Raw genomic sequence first — 24881 nt, 5'->3', positions numbered from 1 at the left:
ATTTGTCTTCATGTAAGAAAGATGATTTATACATCTATAATTTCAATACTTTTCTCATTTGTATTGAGCAGATATCTAATTGATTATATTTTGATTCATGGTCAGATTTGCCGTAAAATAACATCAGTGATTTGGCTGACAGTTTAATGTTTTTTAAAGGTGTAGTGTTTTCTAGTAACTTCAATGTCCCACCTAAAGCAATCTTCCTGGGTGTAGAAATTCAAATCACCTTTTTGAGTTAAGCAAAATATTCCCGAACCTTAAGCTTTTCCCTGATCTCTGGCATTCAACAACCACATACATGGTTTTCCATTATTATTTGATCATGTTTGGTTTGAAATCTGTCCAACAACTCTTGAGTTATTAGACTGTCTGAGTCTGATCTTTCCAAACTCTAGGTACATGGCTTCAAAGGTTTGCTCGCTGAGTTAGAAGCTGAAAACGAACCTTCCAGCTCAGCGAGCAGACCAAATCCAGAACCTCAACCTGAGCTACAAATCTTTTCAAAACTCTATGGCTTCAAAGCTCAGAATTGCTATAGTAGCCATACCAATTTGCTGCTGTTAAAAAGTCTAATTGTTGCAGCAGTGTAATGATCTAGACCAAACTTCAAGGCTGTGTAATTTAATGACGTGTTAGCCCTGTCTTTTTCCTTTGATTATGCAGTCGTAATGCTGCATTTTCAATTTTCCAATTTGAAGGTGATTTCCCATTTTATGCTGTCTGCTTTGATTATTTGTTACATTTCACATAAAAACTCAATTGGTTCATTTATGTCCATTAGGACATTAATAACTTTCCAATGCTTATCTGTCTCAGCTTGTGTGTGATTTCAGATCCACAGCAATGTTGTTGACTTTTAACTGTCCTCTGAAACATCCAAGAAAGTTAATCAGTTTAAGGGCAGTTGTTGATGGGCAGCAAATGGTAGCTTTGTCTGACACCGACATCCCGTCAAACATATTTTTTGAACTACATGTTTTGTTTAAAAATATGAAATCTTGTAGACAGTTCTGTTGGTTGATTATGTGTTTAGATTTCTTTACAAACAGTAATAATCCTTAACAGGATTATAAAACTGCTCACTCACCTGTGATCAATGCTACAAGTGCTTTGTCAGAAGTCACATGACACCAGGTTATTGTCCAACAGGTTTATTTGTAATAACAAGCTTTTGGAGTGCAGCCCTTTGTCAGGTGAAGTGAGAGAAGAGTGCACCCACACACAATTTACAGGCAGAGATCAAGGGCTGAGATATCAAAAGATCATACAACTTGTGTGAGTGGAGTATTGAATAATAAGTCTCTGCAGGTGACCAAGAGTGTTAGACAGTGTGAGTAAAGTGTCAACAGCTGAATAACAAGCGAAGGGATAACCAGTAATCCGATTAAATGAGGCAGAGAGATAATTACAAAAAAATGAAAAATAAGGTGGTGCTGGAGCCAAGCTAACTGACTGGAATAACATCTTTGGTATAAGAGTCACATGCCGAGGATCTGACCAAAGTAATAAATAATCCAAAACTGTAGAACCTAATTAAGGTAGAGAGGTCATAACAATTTATCAAGGCGACTGTGTCAAATCAGGACACTAAGGAAGATTTTACTGTACAAAAACACATGGAGGTCATTTAATATCTTGGCAGAGAACAGGTAGAAAGGTCCTCGAGGCTTGAGCTGATGAATGGTAAATACCACAGAAATGCCAGGGAATAACCTCTTGCAATGAAGGTCAAAACATCGCCTGATGACATTCAGTGGCAATATTATTGCTGAATCAGTAATAAATCAACTGGACTAGCTATGTGCAAACACACCATCACAGCTAGAGCAGATCTGAGATTGGCTATTCAGCAACAAGTAACTCACCACCTGACTCCCCAAAATGGTCTCATTGCATACAAGGAACAAGTCAGGAGAGCAATGGAATATTCTTTACTTGCCTGGATTGGTACAACTGCAAGAGCATAAAAGATTTTCCATCATACATAACAAAACTGGACAGTTGATTGACACCCATCCGCCATCTATGCACTAAGAAGGCTGGGAAGAGTGCCCTTGCGGTCAGTGCCACAGAGAAACAGTGTGGGCAGTGCCCTGCTTGTTGGGGAAAAAAAAATGTGTGACATCACAAAAAAAATCCAAATTGTCTTACCCTTCTGTAGGAGTAGAGGCTCCAAGGGAAAGAGCTGAGTGGTAAGTAGTAGATAAGTTCAGGTAAATATTCATAATTTTTATCACTTCTAGTTTGTAATGTGTTTGTCATGTATAGTTTCTAAGGGATGTATTCTGAACTATCAAGGACTGGAAAGAGAGGCCCTAGAGAAATTGCTATTTGATGTTAAGCATCTTCCAAAAGTTTTAATTTAAAGGGATGTTATGGCAGGAGAGCTCAAAGATATGGTGTGTCCTTATGTCTGGCACCAGTGTATGCAGGAAATGTCTGCAGCTGCAGCTTCTGGAACCCCGGGTTTTGGAGCTGGGGCAACCCTAAAGCATTTTCAAAGCTGAAAGCATAGTAAGCTTAGACTGTAGAGGCAGACAGGGAATGGGTGACCACCAGGCAGAGTAAGAGCACTGGGCCAGGAGTGCAGGTATCTCCTGTGACCATTCCTCTGAAAACTGATGTATCGTTTTACATACTATTGAGGGGAATGGCCTTTTGAGAAAACAGCAGCAGCCAAATTCATGGCACTAGGGTTGGCTCTTCTGCCCAGTAGAAGTGCAAAAAATGTGAAATGCAATGTTCCTAGGAAATTCAGTTGTTAGGGGAGTTGACAGGTGTTTCTGTGACCGCAAACGAGACTCTGTGATGGTATGTTGCCTCCTTAGTGCTAGGTAAAAACAATGACTGTAGATGCTGGAAACCAGATTCTTTATTCCTGATGAAGGGCTTTTGCCCGAAACGTCGATTTTACTGCTCCTCGGATGCTGCCTGAACTGCTGTGCTCTTCCAGCACCACTAATCCAGAATCCTTACTGCAAGGGTCAAGGGTGTCTTTGTACAGCTGCAGGGCACCCTGAAAGGACAGTAGTCGTGGTATACATTGGTGCCAACAACACAAGTATAAAAATAGATGAGGTCCTAGAGGCAGAATATAGAGAGCTAAGAAGCGTGCTGAAAAATAGGACATTAAAAAGTAGTGGATTAGTAGAAAAAGCAAGGTATATTGGATGAATATGTGGCTTAAGAGAGTTTGAGCAGGAAGATTTCAGATTCCTGCGACATTGAGACTGGGTCTGGGGGAAGTGGGGCCAGCATAAACTGGACAGGTTATGAGGAATTTTTGCTCAAGTGGATGCAGAGGCTTTAAAGCTATATTGACAGGGGATGGGAACCAATGTAAGGAGTTAGAAGAGGGAGAATTTAGGGTAAGAACAAAATACTGAAGTGGGAAAAGAAAAGTGATAGACAGAGGAGTCAAACGAGGCCACAGTGAAAACATATATAGTGGGAAGGACAAGGAATGTTTTTTTAAAAAAAGTAAGACTTAAAGCTTTGTGCTTGAGCTTGAAATAGTGGATGAATTAATTCTGTCAATAGATATGACTTAGTTGGGATTAAAGATACATGTCTTCAGGGTAATCAAGAATGGGAATTGGATATCTGGGTATTCAGTATTTTGGAAGAATAGATAAAGAAATGGCAGTGCAGTTGCATAACTAGAGGATATAAACACAAAACTGAGCAAAACTATTAGTTCAAACTAGGTAGAATCCGTGTGGGTTGAATTAAGAAAAAACAAGGGGCAAAAAATGTTAGTGGAAGTGGTATATAGGTCACTAAGCTGTCACGGTGCTGTTGGGAAGAACATTAAACAAGTAATCAGTGATATATGTGCTTAAAGATCACATGTAATTATGGGTGACTTTAATCTGCATATAGATTAAACAAATCAAATTAGTCACAATACTGTACAGGAGCAATCCCTAGACTGTATATGGGATGGTTTTCTGGACCAATATAGTGGGGACCCGGAGACCCAACTAAAGACTAGGCCATCATAGACTGGATATTAAATAATGTAAAAGGAATAATTGATAATGAAGTTGAGAGTGACCATAACATGATGGAATTATCCATCAAGTTTGAGAGTGAGGTAGCTGACTCTGAGTTTAGGGTCATGAATCTTAAAGGAAACTATATGATGGCATGAGTTCGCTCTGGATTGGGAAATGTTGAAAGGAAGTGGATAGACAATGGCAAACATTCAAAGGGTGAATGAGTGAACTACAGAAATAGCTTTTTCCTGTCTGATGCAAGAGTGCAAAGAGAATGGTGGCCAAACCGTGGCTTATGAGATGAGTTAGTGATAGTATAAAATGCCAAAAAAGAATGCATACAAATTGCCAAGAAAAAAAAACAATTGACTGTAAGATTGGAAACAGTTTAGAAGTCAGCAAAGGAGGACCAAGGGATTGATTAAGGAAGGGAAAATAGAGTTTGAGAGTCAGCTTGTGGGAAACATAAGAACTGACAGTAAAAATTTCTATAGGTATGTGAAGAGAAAAATATGGGTGAAAATTAATGACAACAAATACAAAACTAATTACAATCAGAAACTGAGAAATTTACAATGGGGAACAAAGAAATGGCTAATGACCTAAATTCATACTTTGCTTCTAATTTCACAAAGAGGGACCCAAATGATGTACGAAGGCTGATAAATCCCCAGGGCCTGGTCATGTACATCCCAGAATCCTTAAGGGAGTGGCCCTTAGACATAATGCGTTTGTGGTCATCTTTCAAGATTCTTCAGACTTTGGAACAGTTCCTACATATTGGAGGGTAGCTAATGTAACCTCAATATTTAAAATGGTAGAGAAAAAATAGGAAATTGTAGACCAGTGAGTCTGACATCAGTAGTGGGGATGATGATAGTCTGTTATCAAGAATTTTATAGCAGACCACTTAGGAAACAGAAACAAACAGCACGGGTTTAGAAAAGGGAAATCGTGCTTGACAGATCTGTTAGAATTCTTTGAGGATTTAACTAATAGAGTTGATCGGTAGAGCCAGTCAATGTGACTTATTGTGATTAAGAAATTAAGTCCCACACGAGATTATGTGTAAAATTAAAACATGAGGTTAGGGTTAGTGTATTGAAATGGATAGAAAATTGTTTAGCAGAAACAGTAGGAATAAATGGGTATTTTTGTGAATGGCAGGCAGTAACCAGTAACCACTGGGATGGCTAGTAGGACACCAACAGTTCACAATATATATTAATGATTTAGGTAAGAGACCTGAATGCAATATATCAACATTTGCACATAAAGATGGGTGGAAGGGTGAGCTGTGAAGAGGATGCAGAGTGATTTGAACTGTCTGACTGAGTGCATGGCAGATGAAATATAATATTGATAAATGTGAGGTTTCCACTTCGGTAGCAAAAATAGGAAGGCAGATTATAATTTGGCTTGGAGGAGGGGAAATGTTCTACAAGATCTGTGTTCCTCGTGTACTAGTCACAAAATAAGCGCATGGGTGCAGCAAGCAGTAAAGACGGCAACTGTATGTGAGCCTTCGTAGCAGGAGAATTTGAGTGCAGGAGAATTTGAGCACAGGAGCAAGAATGTCTTGCTGCATATATACAGGCCTCATCTAGGGTATTATGTGCAGTTTCATTCCTTATCTGAGGAAGGATGCTCTTACTATTGGGGGAGTGCAGTGAAGGTTTACCAAATTGATTCCTGGGATGACAAGACTGACATATATGAAGAGATTTGAGTCAGTTACGATTGTATTCATTGGAGATCAGAAAAACAAAGGGAGGATCTGATAGAAACCTCAAATTCTCATAAAATTAGGCACGTTAGCTGCAAGAAGGATATCGCTGATGGCGGGGGGAGTCCAGAACCAGGGGTTATAGTTTAAGGGTAAGGGATAGAGCTTTTAGGACATATCAGGAGAAATGTCTTTTCTAAGTGATGAGCCTATGGAATTCACTGCTGCAGAAAGTGGTTGAGGCCAAAACATCATGCTTTCAAGAAGGTGGTGAATAAAGCTGTTATGACGAAATGGGTCAAGGGATATGGGGGAGGGCAGGATTAAGGTATTGAGCTCAATGATCAGTCATGAACACGTTAAGTAGTTGAGTCTGTTCGAGTCATTGAATGGCTTGTTGCTATTTTCTGTGTTTGAGTGAAACATGTATTATGTACATGCTGTCGTAACTCAGCAAAGCTTTTTCAACAGCATCTCGCACACTGACTCAGACTTGAACAATTATTGTTGTTCCTTCTTTGTTGCTGGGTTCAAATTCTCAATCTCCCAGTCAAACAGCACTGTGGTTGGTCCTCCACCACATGGACCACAGTGGTTCAAGAAGCAGGATACCACTATCCTTCCAAGGTAACTAGGAATGGGCAGTAAATGTTGATTTTGCTGTTAAGCCAGAGGTGATGTGTTTAAAATTGGAAGCAAATATAGAAAAAGTAGCCAAAGGCTGATAGGATGTTAGTCTTCAAATCAAGCAGGTTAGAATTCAAATCTCGAGCAGTACTGAGATGAGGTACAAAACATCAGGAAACGTATTGGATTTGGCAGGGCTAGAACACACACCTGAATAATACCAGGTCTCTGAATTTATGTCCTGTTCTTTTAAGTTTAGAAGGAAATGGTGTAATCTATTAGAAGTATTTAAAATGAAGATAAGATGCACTTGAATAGAAACGGGCACAAATGGTTTTCGCTGGGTTACTTCAGACTGGGAGAATCTAAGTGTCTAGAGTAGGACATGTAAGAACGAAATTAGGAGGAAGCCCCTTTTAATAAAGTAGTGGAAACTTGGAATGCTGTCAATAGAAGACAGTGGCTTACAGTTAACACGAAATTTTCAAGATGGATTAATAGAAGAAAGATGAATAAGTTGAGGAACACATCAGCCACAGTGCGATTGCCTCTGAGAATAGACTTGAGTGACTGAATGGACTACATTTCTTAAGATTTAGCACAGGTCTGTTTTAAATAGGCTTTATTAGCATTAGATCTTCTTCAAAAAGTTAGTCAAGTAAAGATTCTCCTGTTATTAAAAATGCTAGTCATAGATGAAAGTGGCCTCTGTACATAATTTACTGTTGGAAATTAGTATGTTTATGAAATCTTGACTACAAGTTAATGTGGTTGTAAATGAAGCTTAATTTGTGTAGAAGTATTATTTATAAACAACTAGTGGGTTGCTGTTCTCCTGCAACTTATAATTTGGCAAGTAATAGATTAATAAATCCATATTATATATTAAAGCTATTTCCAGAAGATTAGAACAGAAAAGCAGTGAATTTATGTTGAGCTTGTGTAGAACAGTGTTAAAACTGCATGGTGTAGTATTCATTTTGGGTTTCCATATTATAGAAAAGGTTTGCAGCGAGGTGACTGAGAGGTTTTGCTCATTTGGAAAGGTGGTGCAGCCTATGACTCTGGTGACTGATGAAGTTTTTTTGAAACTATGTAGGGCCTAATAAAATACTTTATTTTTGTTTTATGTAGCCTAATAGCTTCAGTCAGAGGCAGAGGCTTCAACTGTTTATTTTTGTGGAACTAGAGATGTTAAGAATATATGACCGTCACTATTAAATTCAGTAAATTCAGGATGAAGATTATTTAAACCCCATCCCCACCCCGGAAAAAGAATGTGGTATCTACTAATGTGAAAAGAATAGGTAAATGGAATTGGATGCATTTCACTTGAAGTCAAATCTTGAGAAGTGGTAAAAATTTCTGATAGAATTGATTAAGCGGACTGGGAGCAGGCTTGAGTGGAGCACAAAGATTAGATTGAACAAATGGCCCGTTTCTATGTTGTAAGTTCTGTGCAATTTTATTTAATTGGCAGGTGGCGTATATATAAATCTTGGAGCTGCTAACTTTATAATATGCTGACGTTTAAACCTCAATATCATTACTTGATTGAAATTTTACATAATGCTCCACATAAAGTACCTTGTAAATTAGTTTTTAAACCAATCTTAGAGATTGTACAAAATACTAGTTTTCTTCTTTGAATGATAAGCAATGAATCCATTTTTTTATGTTCAGATGTACAAAAAGCATTGGATGATCTTCATAAAGTTATGAAGAACTTTGAATCCAGAGTCGAGTTCACTGAAATGGAGAAATTGGTATGTGCTGTTTTGGCAATTTTTGTTTAGGTCCAGTTAACCATACATGATGTTTCTATATTCTGCATTGTAAGATGCTTTCAACAGGATTGTTGCCACCTCTGAAATATGGAAGCAAATTACAGTCTGTTTAGAACAAGATGGAAAATAAATAGATTCATGTATCAGTCTCTTGGCTGACTTGTGCGCTACTGTGAAATTAATCGGCTATTTTTATGAATGAAGTTCTGATTGGGGAAAGTTTGTTCCTGTGCTCCTAAACAAGTGAAGCATCTTCAAGACCATATTTAGTCATCAAAATGCCAATAATGATTACAAGTAATTTGAGATTTGCAAATTGAAAAATAAAAACTTCATATGAAATTTATCTCTTGGTGGCTAGCTATGCAAGGGCTTTGACTCGAGTGGAGATCTGTTTCTTCTTGGACATCAAATATTTAAAATTATGCAAAAAATCACTTGCAAACACTTTTATGGTCAACAAGTGACTTTGCGAAACTTGTAACTGTTAGGATTAATAGACTTTTTGGATTGGTGGATCATAAATGTGAACATTTAAAGACAAATGAAAAGATTCTGAATCCGAAAGCAAAACAAAAGGGGAACAAATTTGAGGCTAAGACCTGGAATAACAGAATCTAAATAATGGGATTAAAAATGTATGTGTATTGATCTTTCTTTGGTTCCTTTTACAAATACTCTGCAAAGTTCTGTGTTGAAAAATACACAAATGAACAAATAATAATAATTTTTATTGAAATAGTTCTTGAAAGATCCACATTATTCTTTCTAATGTTATCATTGAAGGTATTACATTTATGATTTATGATGTATGCTGAAATCTAAAAATGAATAGTTCGAAAGCTGCAAAAATTAATACATATTCTGAATGGAACTGTACAAAGTATGTGTCCTGAACCCCTTCATCTATTGATGTTTCAGAAGGCTTGAATTTTATTTTCTTATGTGGCCTAATTGCTTTAATTCAAGACATTGCCTATAAATGTTTGTTTTTGCATGTCATTGAAGTTTTCACTGAGTTCAAACTCTGAAGTATAACTTTCCAAATGAATTTTGACTATTAATACAATTATGTAGTGAATTGTAGTTGTCAATCTCTTAAGGATAACTATTTCAGAAACTGGTGTTGCTAAATCCTGAATTTTAATTAACCTCTTCAAATTATAAGTTGAAGGCAAGAGAAAAGTGCATTATTTGCTTTGATCTAGAATTGAAAACATTATTCTTGTTATATCTTTTGAACTGATACTCACATTAAGTTTTGTTTTGTGTAAAAGCATGTAACTTGTCTGAATCATGTGCCAAATATTTCTTCTTCTGTTTAGAGACTGGTATATCCAACATCATTGCAATATGAAATTTTGACTATTACGAGTCACATCTTTTTTGTAAGTTAGAATTTGTGATCGACTTGTCCTTTTGCAATTAATACCAGTTCTCATTTTCAGCTTGCATTACTGGCTAGCAGCAATGTTTTTTTAAAAAAAGCGAGTCAGATGCAAGTGTCTCCTTTCTGAGGAATCTCTCCTTGTCATAGCCTTCCCCCTTAGTTGTGACTCCATGTAATGATGCACTGATGTTTTGTCCCTTGCAATGTCATGCTAAGTGAAATTTGAAAATGGCAGGTACTGACACTGAAAGCTAGGAGACTGGCTCTGACTTTGAGACTAATGTTTTGGAAGGATGTTGGAAGAGGCAAGCAGGAATTAAAACCTCACCTAGATGAGAAGAGAGCCTGGAGATAACACAGGCCAGCTCATTGTGATTCTTCTCAGTCTGTTGCCTTTTCAGCAAATGAAATGGAGATCATCATGCCAGAATGGGACTACTGAGCCACATCAAGTAAAGCTTAACACAGCACAGCAAGCTGACATCTTATGAGACTAAAGGCTACCACATAAAATTATGCCTTAGGTTGAGAGGCACATGTATTTTTTTTAAAAAATACTTTCTTTGCAGCTTGCCTGCAGTGGTTGGCGCCACTGAAGGAAAATGTACATAAATGGGCTGCAATTAATCTTCTGTGCAATTATTTATTTTCCTGAAATCTTGGATACAAATAAAACTGAAATTTATATGCTACATTCTCTTCTAATTAGGCAAATGAAGGTTTTGTAGAAATACGTGAGGAAATTCAGAATGAAGAGAGAGAAACTCAAGATTTAAATTCAGAAGGTACTTCTGTTTCTGTCATTTGTTTTGCATTGAAGCTCCAATAACTGCAACTCCAAATGTTGTTGAAGTGAGGGAGCGAAGCATTTTATTTTCGATCTTGTACTTGGATTAAATTGAGAATGGCCACAATCCCATGTTTGGACAGCATGAACTGAATGATGATTTCCTTTGTTTTTAAAAAGTGAAGCAGTTCCAAATTTGATTTTTCTACTCTTAATCCACTTGGTGCAGTTCCACCCCACCCCACCATTTTGCTGCCTTGTCTCTGGACCATAATGTTTTTCTCAAGATTTGTAGCTTTTTTTTCAAAAATGTTGTATTACATCAGGTTATGTCTTAAAGCCAGAAGTCACAAATAATATTCAATAAAGATGTATTGACTCTTTCCACTTTGGTGAAGTGGTGAAAATGGTGAAAATACTGGGCATTTGAGTCAAGGGAGAAAATAACCTTACAACTGACCAGATCTAATTAATGTTTGCTTCCTTTAATTTTAATTTTAATTCACAGTTACATCAGGATTTATACACACTTTAAATTACCCTATTGAATAGTTAAATTACCCTATTGAATAGTTTCCTGTGTATTTTGATAGCTCTACAATGGTCTGGAATTTTGAGACTCGTCACCAGGTCCAGTGCTTTGGAGGCTGGGATGGTGACTGGACGAGGTGGCATTTAGCAGGATCAGGTTGGGGGGCAGCAGCTATCAAGTGGGGTGTGGGGGTGTTCAGAATAGGATGGGGAGAATGTAGTTGAGGGAGTCGGTGGTAAATTGGGAATTCAGTTTAATACCTACCCAGTTTAATACCTAACTTTTCATGGCAATTAAACTTCAGCAAGACAGAACCTTCTGTCATCTCTGGCTCTTGGGGCATTTCTGAGAAGGATTCCATACTCTGGAACTGCCAATCAGTTTTCAGTTTCTCAAACAATTCCATTTGAATCAGTTGCATTAAGTTTCTGCTTGGTCCCTACATTCAACTCCAGTCTATACTGCAGAGATTGAATGGTAATCAGAATATCTGCGCTAATATATTTTTGTTGAAGCATTGATTATCACCATCTGTTCAAGTAATTTTAGAACTGAGTACAAGATTGTGAATTTTCCTTTGTTGAATGCTTATTATTTGTTATAAATGTAGTTTCAACGTCTGTGCAACATTAAATTATTGAATCTTTTATGGTGCTTAAAAAGAAGTTGATGGATTGTAGGTGAAGAAGCATTTTGTGTTTAAGTAAATACTTGTCACTTGAATTTTAATTTTGATAATGAATTTTAAAATCAAAATTACAGGTAAACAGAGAAGAGCACATAAACCTAAAGAAAACCCCAAACCAAAAGAGGTTTTTGTGTCAGAGTTGGAGGGTAGTGATGGTGGTGGTGACTGCAAATCAAGCTTCTTAACTGAGGAGGAGCTGTGGGCCAGGCTTGATGAGCTGGAACAGCAGGAAGAGATGCAGGATGAAATTTATAGGTAATTTATTCGATGCTTAGATAATGGTGGCAACATTTTACTTAGACCTATGTTGTAAAATTTCTTTACGCATTTTGATTTTAACTTGTGAAATGAGGTCAGTGATACCAAATGTTTCCCATTGTTTGTGATGCCACTTGGTTTCCAGTAATGATGAGTTGCATTATTGTACTGGGACCTGCGGCTCAGCATGTGAGAATATCTGCTGTTTTGAGAAAGAAATGCAGTTGCCAGCTTTTTATTTCATTCACTGAGAATCTAATATATAGTAACTTCTAAACCTTAAAGTTTCACTCATGTTATTAATGTTATCGTCAGATGATGTCCATTGCATGTTTGTTACAATGTTATCAGGGTTATTGATGTGCACTGTAATCTTATTGTACAGTATTATTTGCCATGTTCCTAATATCTTCAGGTCAAACTGCATTTTGCATTTTATGAAGGTGTTGATTAAGCTTAAATATAAAGCTAATTTTGCCTCAACGTTTTTGAAGCTCAGGATACAGAGGAAGATGCTGGAGAATGCACGTAGGTTGCAGGTGTTATATGTAGAATCATGTGACTAGGTTTTGGTGAAGCAGCCTGACATTTTGATATAGTGACACAAACACGTGGACATTGGGTCTAGGACTACAGGAAAGAGCGTTCTGAAGCACACAGGTACTGTCCCACAAAATTTGTGACAGGATGCATTATTGTAGGCTATGGAAATGCTTACTATCTCTTTGTAAGGAGAATGATCAGGAGGAAGGGAGTTGACAACTTGCTGAGAAATGCCTAATAATTTTTCGTCCAGGACAAGAGGCATTTTGATTTAAAAAAATGGAATTGGGATTTACACCAGAACGAACATCTAGCGTGAGATTTTTATGAGAATCCACACTGCCCTCACCACTCATTCTATTTTGCCACCTTCGCCAAAACCAAGGCATGGTGGCTTATTGGTTAGCACTGCTGCCTCACAGCACCAGGGTCCCAGGTTCAATTCCAGCCTCGTGTGACTGTCTGTGTGGAGTTTGCACATTCTCCTTGTGTCTGTGTGGGCTTTCTCCCACAGTCCAAAGATGGCTTTGTGGGCGGCACAGTGGTTAGCACTACTGCCACTTGGTGCCAGAGACCCGGGTTCAATTCCCACCTTGGGCGACTGTCTGTGTGGAGTTTGCATATTCTCCCCGTGTCTGCGTGGGTTTCCTCCGGGTGCTCCGGTTTCCTCCCACAGTCCAAAAGATGTGCAGGTTAGGTGAATTGGCCATGCTAAATTGCCCCTAGTGTTAGGTGTAGGGGAATGGGTCTGGGTGGGTTGCTCTTCGGAGGGTGGGTGTGGACTTGTTGGGCCGAAGGACCTGTTTCCACACTAATCTAATCTAATCTAATCTCATCAAAGCTGAACTGAAACACTGAAAGTAACATAAAGGGCCCTTAACCAAAGGGTCATTGGTTGCAGCTCTAAAGGAGTGCATTTGGCACTTTGACTCAATGCCAGCTTTCAAAGAGCAATGTAGCAGATGTTTCATTGCCCAGCATTCCCTTTAGCCCACAACTACATTCCTTTAAGATGCTAATCTAATTCCCTTTTGAAAGTGCTCAAACCTGCACCAACCACAAGATCCAAAGTGATTTCAGTTCTTTCAACATTAAGACCACATTCTATCCCTCTTTTAGCTTGAGGCCATCGGAAGCTCTGCTTTTTGCGTACTTGGGTGTCAGAGACTTAATGTTCCTCTGTTTGCTGACTTGATTCCAAGTCAGATAGCACTTCTAATTCAGTACTCTCACCAGCCTCTCAAACATCAGATATTGGCACTCCATTAATTCTGGCATCTAGAATGTTGGAAGGTTTGGTTGCTCATTGGCTGAGCCTTCAAATGCCGAGCATCTACACATAGCTAAATCTCTCCATCTCCTTGCCTCTCTCTTCTCCTTTAAGATGCTCCATGAAACCACTTAAATTTGGTCCTGGGAGATCTGATTAGGAGAATGTTGTGAAGTGCCTTGGGAAATTTTATTAAATTAAACGTCCCCACTTATAGGTTTCATTGGGATTGGAGGACTTCTGGTACGAATGCAAGATTAGTCTATGAGCAAAAACTAGTGTACACCAATTGCTTGTGCACTCTATTGCATTCTAGGCCTGAACCTACAACTGTTATATCAATTTCCATTTTATTTTTGCTGGTAACTATCCACGTTTGGTGTCAAGTGCTCAACTGAGTACCTCACATCAATTTAGATTAGATTAAATTAGATTCCCTACAGTGTGGAAACAGATCCTTCGGCCCAACAAGTCCACACCGACCCTCCGCAGAATAACACACCCAGACCCATTTCCCTCTGACTAATGCACCTAACACTGGGCAATTTAGCATGGCCAATTCACCTGACCTGCACATCTTTGGACTGTAGGAGGAAACCGGTGCACCCGGAGTATTGAAATGTAATTGGAATCTAGATCATATTCCAGAAGGTCCAGTCGCACATCTTCATAAATAATTTTCAAAGTCTTTTTCTACAGTCTATATATTGTAACAAAAATGAGACAGATGGCATGTTTTAAAAATGCGCAAAAAAACACTGCCTTGTAGGTGGACCAGGCAAGGTTTTATTATATACAATGTGTCACATGGAAACCTTGGACCAAATGCTTTGAGATAGTTGAAAAACATTTACGACAGTCAAATAAAAACATCAGTGATTTTCTTTGACTTGAGTAGCAACTTTTTCCTCACTTCATTTCTGTAGCAACTAAGGCCTTCTGTGTTTGTAGATGAATGTTTAAGCTGTAATGATACTTGAGTTAAAATCCTCAAAGCAGCCATGATGTATTGTATTATTCATTAAAGTTACTGTCTGATAAATCCACATTGCTACTTTCCTTGACTGAAAAATGTCTTTGCCTGCAATGTACCATCTGTTGCTAGGCTCCTAGCATTCTGGAGCTAGCTACAAGAAGGTCCATGAAAATGCTTGGAATTAACTACTTTTTCTCTTGCTTTCTGGGAAGGTGGCAGTCTTTTAGTCAGTGTTTCTCTGATGTCACCAACTGACAGCTCTGAATGGAGAGTCTCAAGTATTGATCGACATCCTGCTATTCTAATGGAATCTGGATTCCACTGCTGGGCATCCCATTACACAAATGAGCACTATAAATGTTGTAAAATTGAGCATAAAATTATTGTTGAGAAACTAGTGCACTATAATGTGGTATTGTTATAGTAGCATGTAATTGACTAGAAAAAAGTTGTAATCCTGGATAAAATTTTATCGTTTCCAAGGAGAGAAGTCAGCAGAGAAGAAATTTGCTTTAAAACAAAACTTGGTTGCATATTGCATTAAAAAAAAGGAATTTGCAGTTTGCATAAAATTAGTCACATTTCACAGTCCAGATCCTTTGAATTTTTAGTATTGTGGTTTATGAAATTGACTGACTAAATTTCTCGATAAGCAGTAAAGATTGTTATTTCATCTGTTATTCTTGAACAGCTGTATATACCCATTCATGAGTTGGACTGGAAGCAGCTTAGGTATTAACTATTTTAAATAAAATTCAAATGCTAAACTTCCACTCACCCAAATAGCTTTTGATTTCAGTACATTATTGTGAAGAGATTTGCTAGGTTTAAGTGAGGGTTTCTTCTATATTTTTACTAACAAACTTTCAGAACTGTTATTGGTAGTTAATTTAAATTTTGGCTTCCAAACTGCACTGATCACTTTCTTTTCTTGGCGTTTATGATCATTCACAGCTTTTAATTTTATGAGAAGGACCTTGAATCAAGTTTGACTCTTTTCAGCTTCCCTACTGCTTATTCAAACATTTGCAATTCTTCTATTCCTTCTGAGCAATATTAAAAAAAAGCATTGTAGGGTCAGTCATTAATAAAGTGTTTTTTTACTTTGAGAAGCCTGTTGTATAAAAGGTGAATGTCATTGTTAAAAATGTCATACAGCAAACTTAGGTCATTATGTAATTGTCCTGTAGAATGAAATTAGCAATAGAATTGCTCTATTATTTATAGAGTAAAAATCAAAATTATCTTTAAAGTGAATAATTTCATGAGAAGTGCTCAAGATTAGAAATACAAGAGCATAAGAAATGTCAACTAGAATACGTTATGCGGTTCCTCAAAGCAACTACGCAGTTGATTAAACGTTCATCCGTGTTATTTTAATTCCACGTTTCTAACCTGTCCCGCAAACTCATTATTCTTTGTTCCAAAAAAATGAAATAGTTGAGCACGGGATGAGGTTTACGGAAATGAATCATAATTGTTCAGTGAAGGGTATGATACCATTGTAACTTAAAGGACACTTTTTTTAACTGTTAACCATAAAACTATGGATTAGCAAACTTTCCAAAGTTAATACACATTTGGGGAAAAACACATTTGCTCAGGTTTTCTAAGAAACAACAATCTCATGCTGCAAGTTGCCAATATGAACCTTTTTCCTTTTCCAAAAGAGACCGTGCTCTTCATTTTTGAAAAGAAAATCCACTCGGGCTTCCTCAGAAATCCAGAGCTGTACTTCCATTCTTGACCGTTCTTTTGTGGCATAGAAATGTCAGAGGAAGGCAAACCACAACCTCTTTTTGCAGTAGTCAGCTTCAGTATGCTGACATTTTGATAACAGCTGTGAAGCTGTAAGTACAAAAGGCAAGTGTAATCTTAGGGTTCCAAATCAATAGGATACAGGTTTTTGAGGGGGAGGGGGGGCGGGGTGGACTCTGAGTAACTATTTTCCATAATTTCTTTTGAGTCATAGAGTCATTGAGATGTACAATATGGAAACAGACCCTTCAGTCCAACCTGTCCATGCCGACCAGATATCCCAACCCAATCTAGTCCCACCTGTCAGCACCCGGCCCATATCCCTCCAAACCCTTCCTATTCATATACCCATCCAAATACCTCTTAAATGTTGCAATTGTACCAACCTCCACCACATCCTCTGGCAAGTCATTCCATACACGTACCACCCTCTGCGTGAAAAAGTTGCCCCTTAGGTCTCTTTTATATCTTTCCCTTCTCACCCTAAACCTATGCCCTCTAGTTCTGGACTCCCCGACCCCAGGGAAAAGACTTTGCCTATTTATCCTATCCATGCCCCTCATAATTTTGTAAACCTCTGTAAGGTCACTCCTCAGTCTACAACGTTCCAGGGAAAACAGCCCCAGCATGTTCAACCTCTCCCTGTAGCTCAGATCCTCCAACCCTGGCAACATCCTCATAAATCTTTTCTGAAACCTTTCATGTTTCACAGCATCTTCCCGATAGGAAGGAGACCAGAATTGCACGCAATATTCCAACAGTGGCGTAACCGATGTCCTGCACAGCCGCAACATGACCTCCCAACTCCTGCACTTAATACTCTGACCAATAAAGGAAAGCATACCAAACGCCGCCTTCATTATCCTAACTACCTGCGACTCCACTTTCAAGGAGCTATGAACCTGCACTCCAAGGTCTCTGTTCAGCAATACTCCCTAGTACCTTATACACTTCAAGTCATCTGACATCAGGAATTTAATATGAGAATATCAAAGGATTTCAGGTGTTGTGGAAAGTTCAGTTTCCTGACCAATTTCTTCAGGATCTGCTGTGATGGGGATTCTGCAAGGTTCCCATGCACAACTTCTATCTGCACTGGCATAATGACTAACTGGCCATCTGGGTCACTGCTGGAGTTCAGGGAGCCTTAGCTGTGTATACTTGAGGCTGATTCAAATATGAGATGTTCTTGCCACTTTTTGCTTTAAAGTGACAATGGTTCATTTAGTTATAATGTTTCATACTGTATAATTTGCTTTGAGATGGAGGATCAGGAAGAGGAATGGTGAAATCACAATGGGGAGGGGCGGAGTGGTGGGATTTACTCTAGGCCTCCCAACAGCCAGTGGGAAATAGAAGAGAGAATATGTAGACAGATTTTGGAAAGATGTAAAAACACTACGGTTATTGTGATGAATTATTTTAACTTTCCCTAAATTGACTGGGACTTACTATCTACTAGGGACTTGGATGAAACAGAATCTGTAAGGAACATTCAGGAAGGATTCTTGACACAAAATTTAAACAGTCCAATCAGGGAAGGGATTATACTGGACTTGTTTTTGGAAAATGAGTCCAGCTTGATGAGTGAAGTTTCTGTGGGGTAGCACTTCAGGAGGAGTGACCATAGTACCATGATTTTTAAGATAATTGTGGGTAGGGATGAAAGCAGTTCTCTGGTGTAGGTGTACTACAACAGTATTAGGCAGGAACTGGAGAATTTTTATTTAGGCAGCTGTCCGAAAGTAAATCTACATTAGAAATGTGGGAGTATTTCAAATGTCAGTTGATAGGAGTTCAGGAGCAGCACGTTGCTGCATGAATGAAGGGTACGTATAGCAAATTATGTGAACTTTGGTCAGAAAAAGGAAGCATGCATGAGGTCCAGGAGGATGGGAACTGATGAAATCCTTCAAGTATGTAACGAAAGTAGGAAAGAACTTAAGCTAGGAATTAGAATGACTTAAATGGTTCATGAGAAGTCATCAGCAAACAGAAATAAGGCAAATCCCAAGACTTTTTACACATAAAGCAAGAGGGTAGCTAGGGAAAGGGTTGGCCCAGTAAGGACAAAGCAGGGAATCTATGTGTGGAGCCAGAACAAGTAGATGAGGTCCTAAACGAATACCTTGTCAGTATTCACCAAAGAGAAGGAATTGGAGGAGGATCATCTCAGGGAAGGGAGAGTTGAGTTTCCAAGCTAAGTTGCTATTAAAAAGGAAGAGTTGCTGTCTGCCTTAAAAAGAATTAAGGTAGATTAGTCCCTGGGTGCTGATGGGATCCCTCTCAGAATATTGAGGGAGGCAAGAGAATGAATTGCTGTAGCACTGGCAGACATTTGTGGATCCTCTTTGATTGGAGGTCCCTGCGGACTGGAGAATAGCCAATGTTGTCCCATTGTTTAAGTAGGGTAGCAGGGATAATCCTGAAAATTACAGGTCTGAGTGTGTCATGGTGGTAGGGAAATTATTGAAGAAGATTCTCGGGCAAGATCTATATACATTTAGAAAACAATGGACTGAGTAGCGATAGAGAGCATAGTTTCATGCCTCATTAATTTGATTGCTTTTTGAGGTGATGAAAAACGTTTGATGTCAACGTGGACTTCAATAAAGCCTTTGACAAAGTTCCTCATGGCAGACTGGTACAAAAGCTGAAGCCACATTGCATCAGGGATGAGCTGGCAAGATGGATACAGAGGGTGATTGGAAGGATGCTTTTTGGAATGGAAGGTCGTAATTAGTGATGTTCCACAAGGATCAGTGCTGGGACCTCAACTATTCATGATCTACATAAATGAGTTGGTGCCAGAAGAGTTAGGTGAAGTCAACCACACTTGTAGGCACTGGTCTAATGCGTACATTTGTGGACAATACAAAGGTTGGTGGAGTTGCAGATAGTGAGGAGAGCTGTCAGAGGACACAGCAAGATATAGATCAGTTGGAAGCATGAGCATAAAAATGGCAGATGGAATTTAATCCAGACAAATGTGAGGAGATGCATTTTGGAAGGTCAAGTACAGGTGGAAATTATACAGTGAATGTAGAACCCTTAGGAGCATTGATATGCAGAAAGATTTGGATGTGCTAGTCCACAGATCATTGAAGATGGCAGTGCAGATAGAGAAGGTAGTAAAAAAAGACATATGGGGGATTTTAGCTACAAAAGAAGGTTGAATAGACTGGGTTTGTTTTCACTGGAATGCAGAAGGTTGAGAGGTGAGCGAATAGAAGTTTAAAAGGTGGTGAGTGGCATGGATGCAGTGGAATGTTATGAGAGAATTTTAGTGTGGAAGGGCAAAATGTGACAGCGCAGGCTTGGAGGGCCAAAGAGTATTGTTCTTTGTTTTATCAAGAAGTGGGCAGCACGGTGGCACAGTGGTTAGCACTGCTGCCTCACAGCGCCAGAGACCCGGGTTCAATTCCCGCCTCAGGCAACTGACTGTGTGGAGTTTGCACATTCTCCCTGTGTCTGCGTGGATTTCCTCCCACAGTCCAAAAATATGCAAGTGAATTGGCCATGCTAAATCGCCCATAGTGTTATGGGAATGGGTCTGGGTGGGTTGCACTTCAGCGGGTCAGTGTGGACATGTTGGGCCGAAGGGCCTGTTTCCACACTGTAAAATAATCTAATCTAATCTGTAAATAAAGTAGATTATTGGTACATTAGGAAATCCTTGCAGGTACCAGTTTCCTGTTTGTTTGTTGTAATTCTCGGCGCATGTTCCTATTAGCTAACTGCAATACGATATCAAAAGCTTTGAATAAATTAACTCAATTGAACAAGTCAGCTCTTGACTCTTGTAATCTGTGATTATTTTTACATCAGAATGTCTGACTCAGCTGATGGAAATACTGAAGAAAGTAGTTCCTCTGAAGAAGAGAAAGACAAAAACATAAAGCTCAACATTGGTGAGAAGCCTGATTGGAAGAATGGTCATGAAAATGATGATTCTGAAGAAGCGTCAGAATTGAGTCCAACTATTACCCATATTAATGGTCTGGACCATAAGCACAGTCAAGATGATGCTGCTGAGGAAGTTACCAGAGATGATGACGAGGAAGTTACCAGAGATGATGACAATGTCCCAACCATACACTTCCTACATACAGTGGAACCAAAGAGAGTTAGTATTTTGTTTTTTTAAAAAGCCTTTCTATTAGACCATTCAGAAAACCCAGATGAGACCAGACTAATTCCTATGACTTTCAACTCTTAAGGTCTCATTAAATATTAATATAATTCTCATTTTCATGCTATTAATAAGGACAGTAATTTGAAATAATTATGCAATATAGCAGATATCAAATGGACTCCTATTTTGTGTGGTGTTGTTTGTCATAATTTACTCCATGAAAACTTGTTGTTCAGCACCATAATTGTACCGAGTTGAAAATGAACTTCCTGTACAATATCTCCAAGAGTTTAACACGACAGTTGGTCTCAAAAGCATAAATCGTTTTCAGTTTTTTTGGAGATAATTTTTTCCTTATTATTGAAGATGTTGCAGCACAAGAACCAAGCTTTTTTAAATTGTTTAATTGTTGCTTGAGTAGCAACTTTACATACCTTTTTTAATGGTAAGATATCACGATCCAAGATTTTTGTATAAGAATGGTTTATTTTCAAGGGAAAATATGCAGCATTACACATTGGTTTTGTGGAATTTGTATATTCTTTAATATGGTACAGTGGTTATTATTTAAATAATCACTGGAATGCTGCAATTCCCCATGAACTCATAGTTACTGGATCCAGCTGTGCTTTAATAAAAGCATTATGAATATTTGGACCTTTCTTGGATGGTTGGTAAATGGTCAGTTCAGTAGTGAGTGCTTCTCCTTCCTTTCAAAGAGCAACAAATTGGAAGCTTAGAATGTTGATTCTTGAATTGATAATATTTATTTAGTTGATTGGAAAGAAATACTCGCATTTTCACCAAACATTACCTTTACGTCAGTTGGGATTCTGCAGAAGATTAGCTTTGCAGCAGAATTATCTCATGCAGTCATATTTTCCTGTTTCCTATAAACTTTCCAAACTCCTCCTTGGATATAAACTGCACTTTATTTCTAATTTTAAAATAGTTGACACTTAAGTCACTTATTAAAACTACAGACCCTGATGTGATGCTGTTTCTTTTGTCAAAAGCATGAGCACAGTCTGAAACAAAAGTTCAAACGTTGTACGAATTTCACCAATGCTTGGTGTGCTCTTAATCTATATCTGTATGCATTTCCTAAATTTGTAGGCTATTACTTCCTAGTTTCTGTACAGTTTAAGTATTGTGACTTTAACTTATCAGCCAGAAAAGAGAACAGAAACCTTGAAAATATGATGAGGTCTACAAGCTGTGCTTATCCTGAGATAAAGCCAGTTTAAAAACTGTTTGCAATTTTGGTCTGTGACCAGTTACTAAATAGCAGCTAGTTAAATAATTAAATGATTTACTACTTTGAGAATTGTTCTAACTTTATTGTTTTTAAGACAGTGAAAAAGCTGTATACAGTTTGCTGTTGCAATTATCAGCATAATGTTTTCAGATGTTCAGTGTTTAAATTTAAAAAATCAAAACATTAATTGTTCATTTGTACTTGCATGTGAAAATATTTATATTTCATTGAGGTTTTTTACTATAATTTCTCTTGCATCTTTGATTTTGCATATTTTCAGGTAAGAATAAACACTGGCAAGAACACAACCTTAAAATTCAGTGAAAAGAAGGAAGAGGCCAAGCGAAAAAGGAAAAATAGCACTGGCAATGGGAACACCACTCCAGAGCTGCCAAATATCAAAACTCCTGCAGATATTTACAGGTACTTGCCAAGTTCTCACTTTAGCCTAATTTTTCTGAATTTAGAATGCCACTTGATATATCATCCTAAGCTTGGTTGTTATATTTTTCTATTTGTTGCAGACTTTTTGTTGATGTTGTAAACGGAGAATACGTTCCTCGCAAATCCATTTTGAAGTCACGTAGTCGAGAGAACAGTGTATGCAGTGACACAAGTGAGAGTAGCACGACAGAATTTGAGGACAGACGGTGTACCTTACGATCTCTAAGTCATGAAGAAGCAGTACACAGTGATGCTAGTGAATGCAGCATTTTGGAGGAAGAAAACATTTCTAGTAAACCTCTCCCTTGGCCAAGTTCCTTTGAGGTAAGAGGTCATGCTTATTTTGCATTTCGGTTTATTTCAAATTTCTTGAAGTAGCAGCTTATTCATGGAGGTATGGTATGGTAGTGCTAACGTCATTGAACTAGTGATACACAGCCCAGGCTAATGCTGGTGGAGTAAGAGTTCATATTCCATTATGGCAGCCAGTTGTATTTTAATTCAAATGAACAACTGAGAATAGCATGTAATAGTGACAATGAAACTATCATCACTTGTTGTAAAATGTATCTGGTTTACTGTTGACCTTCAGGAAAAGACATCTGCCATCCTTATCGGCCTGTATTCAACTCCAAATCCTCCATATATAGTTGACTGTTCCTTCTGAAGAAGCAAAGTATACACATTAGTTTTGGGATAATTGGAGATAGGCAACAAACACTGGATCACACTCCATGAAAGAGTGAAGAAAACAAAAAAACTTCTTTAACCTTTGCTTGCAACTCAATTCATACAATCATGAATTTTTTTTTGCAAAGGGTGTACACCACGTGCTAGTTCATTGCAAAGATTGTCTTGAATAAGTAAAATATTTCAAAGCCAGTTCAAGCAGGCAGTTATGAAACCATTTGGAATCTTTGGGTTTATAATTGATAGCCTATTATCAATGTCTGAGTACTATATTTGGAAGGATGTTGAGATCTTAGGAGGTGCAGAAACGGCGTAATAGAATTGTACAAGGGATGGTAGTTAAGGGGTTAAAAAAAAAACTCAGATTTTCCTTACAGCAGGGAAAGTTGAGGGGGATTTTACAAGACTTTCAAAATTATGAAGCTGTTCGATAAAGTAAATAAAAGAATCTGTTGTCTCTTCTTCAAATTAGTAACCAGAGATACTTATTGAACGTTTTTAAGTAAAAGAACAAGAGTTGACAGAAGATTTAAATCAAATTGGACAAAATATTGTTGGGATTTGGAATTCTGTGCCTGAAATGCTGCTGTAGGTGGATTCAGTATCTTTCACATTATTGATATAATGGGCTGATTGGCCTGTTTCTGTTCTGTCGCTACCTTTGATTCTATTTGATCATTGTTGACAAGTTTAGAAATGCTTGCATGCAAGATTAAGGCATGGCAATGATCTTGTGAACACTCAGTTGAGGAAAAGAAGCTGTACATCTTGTGTGTGCTTATTACCCAAGTAGCTCATTCTTATATGAACTTTGACAGTGGCTATTAGGTAGTTCTTTTCTCTCTTTTTTGGATAGTAACATTCAGTTTAAACTGTGTAGCTCAAAGTTTTGAGACCAATCCATATCATATTTGTGCTTATTGTCTGGTCGTTTGATCAGCTATATGAGACTTCCCTAATCTGTACGATGCTGAGAAGCAAATCTCTGCAACTGGCCACTTGAAGTAGTAGTTCTCCCAGTGCCTGTGGTGGAACCCACCCCAGTTATTTTGGGTGTAGTTTTTACTTCAAAACAGCTATGTATTCTAAAGTAAATTAAATTAAATAATAACTGCCCTGCTAATGCCAGGACTTTATCCAACATCCAGGGAAAGTCCATTTAGAAAAGCAGTGAAGCTATGATATACAAAACTGTAGGAAATCTCACACCCATTGTCAACCATATTTTTTGGTTCTTTCAACACAGTTTTACCAAACAAAAGAAAGGCCAAAATTTTGTGTTTTTTTTTGTAATAGACAACTTTCAAACAGTTGCCTTCAACTCAAATGTAATTTTTCTGGTTGCAGGTAGGTTAGACCCAGAGATCACCTGAATAATTTCTTACTTATTGTTGTAGTTCTGTTCGCCGAGCTGGAAGTTTTTGTTGCAAACGTTTCATCCCCTGGCTAGGCGACATCATCAGTGCTTGGGAGCCTCCTGCAAAGCGCTTCTTTGATGTTTCCTCCGGTGTTTATAGTGGTCTGTCCCTGCCGCTTCCGGTTGTCAGTTTCAGCTGTCCGCTGTAGTGGTTGGTATATTGGGTCCAGGTCGATGGGTTTGTTGATGGAGTTTGTGGATGAATGCCATGCCTCTAGGAATTCCCTGGCTGTTCTCTGTCTGGCTTGCCCTATGATAGTAGTGTTGTCCCAGTCGAATTCATGTTGCTTGTTGTCTGCGTGTGTGGCTACTAAGGATAGCTGGTCGTGTCGTTTCGTGGCTAGTTGATGTTCATGTATGCGGATTGTTAGCTGTCTTCCTGTTTGTCCTATATAGCAACATGAATTCGACTGGGACAACACTACTATCATAGGGCAAGCCAGACAGAGAACAGCCAGGGAATTCCTAGAGGCATGGCACTCATCCACAAACTCCATCAACAAACACATAGACCTGGACCCAATATACCAACCACTACAGCGGACAGCTGAAACTACTAACCAGAAGCGGCAGGGACAGAACACTATAAACACC

At 38.3% G+C, this 24881-nt stretch overlaps 1 protein-coding gene across 2 annotated transcripts in view; it reads left to right on the top strand.

The window, feature by feature from the left end:
* The window catches only part of uri1 (URI1 prefoldin like chaperone), a 44548-nt gene that overhangs the window by 14913 nt on the left and 4754 nt on the right, over positions 1-24881 (top strand). For both annotated transcript variants that reach the window (XM_043706864.1, XM_043706863.1), the window contains 6 exons: positions 8038-8120; positions 10241-10316; positions 11613-11793; positions 20172-20469; positions 22017-22159; positions 22261-22504. In XM_043706864.1, coding sequence (XP_043562799.1) covers positions 8038-8120; positions 10241-10316; positions 11613-11793; positions 20172-20469; positions 22017-22159; positions 22261-22504 — 1025 coding nt within the window. The remainder of the gene's footprint in view (positions 1-8037; positions 8121-10240; positions 10317-11612; positions 11794-20171; positions 20470-22016; positions 22160-22260; positions 22505-24881) is intronic.

Source organism: Chiloscyllium plagiosum, chromosome 17 (genome assembly GCF_004010195.1).
Source record: "Chiloscyllium plagiosum isolate BGI_BamShark_2017 chromosome 17, ASM401019v2, whole genome shotgun sequence".
NCBI lineage: Eukaryota > Metazoa > Chordata > Chondrichthyes > Orectolobiformes > Hemiscylliidae > Chiloscyllium > Chiloscyllium plagiosum.
The sequence above is the reverse complement of the archived record's forward strand: the minus strand, read 5'-3'. Positions and strand labels throughout refer to the sequence as shown.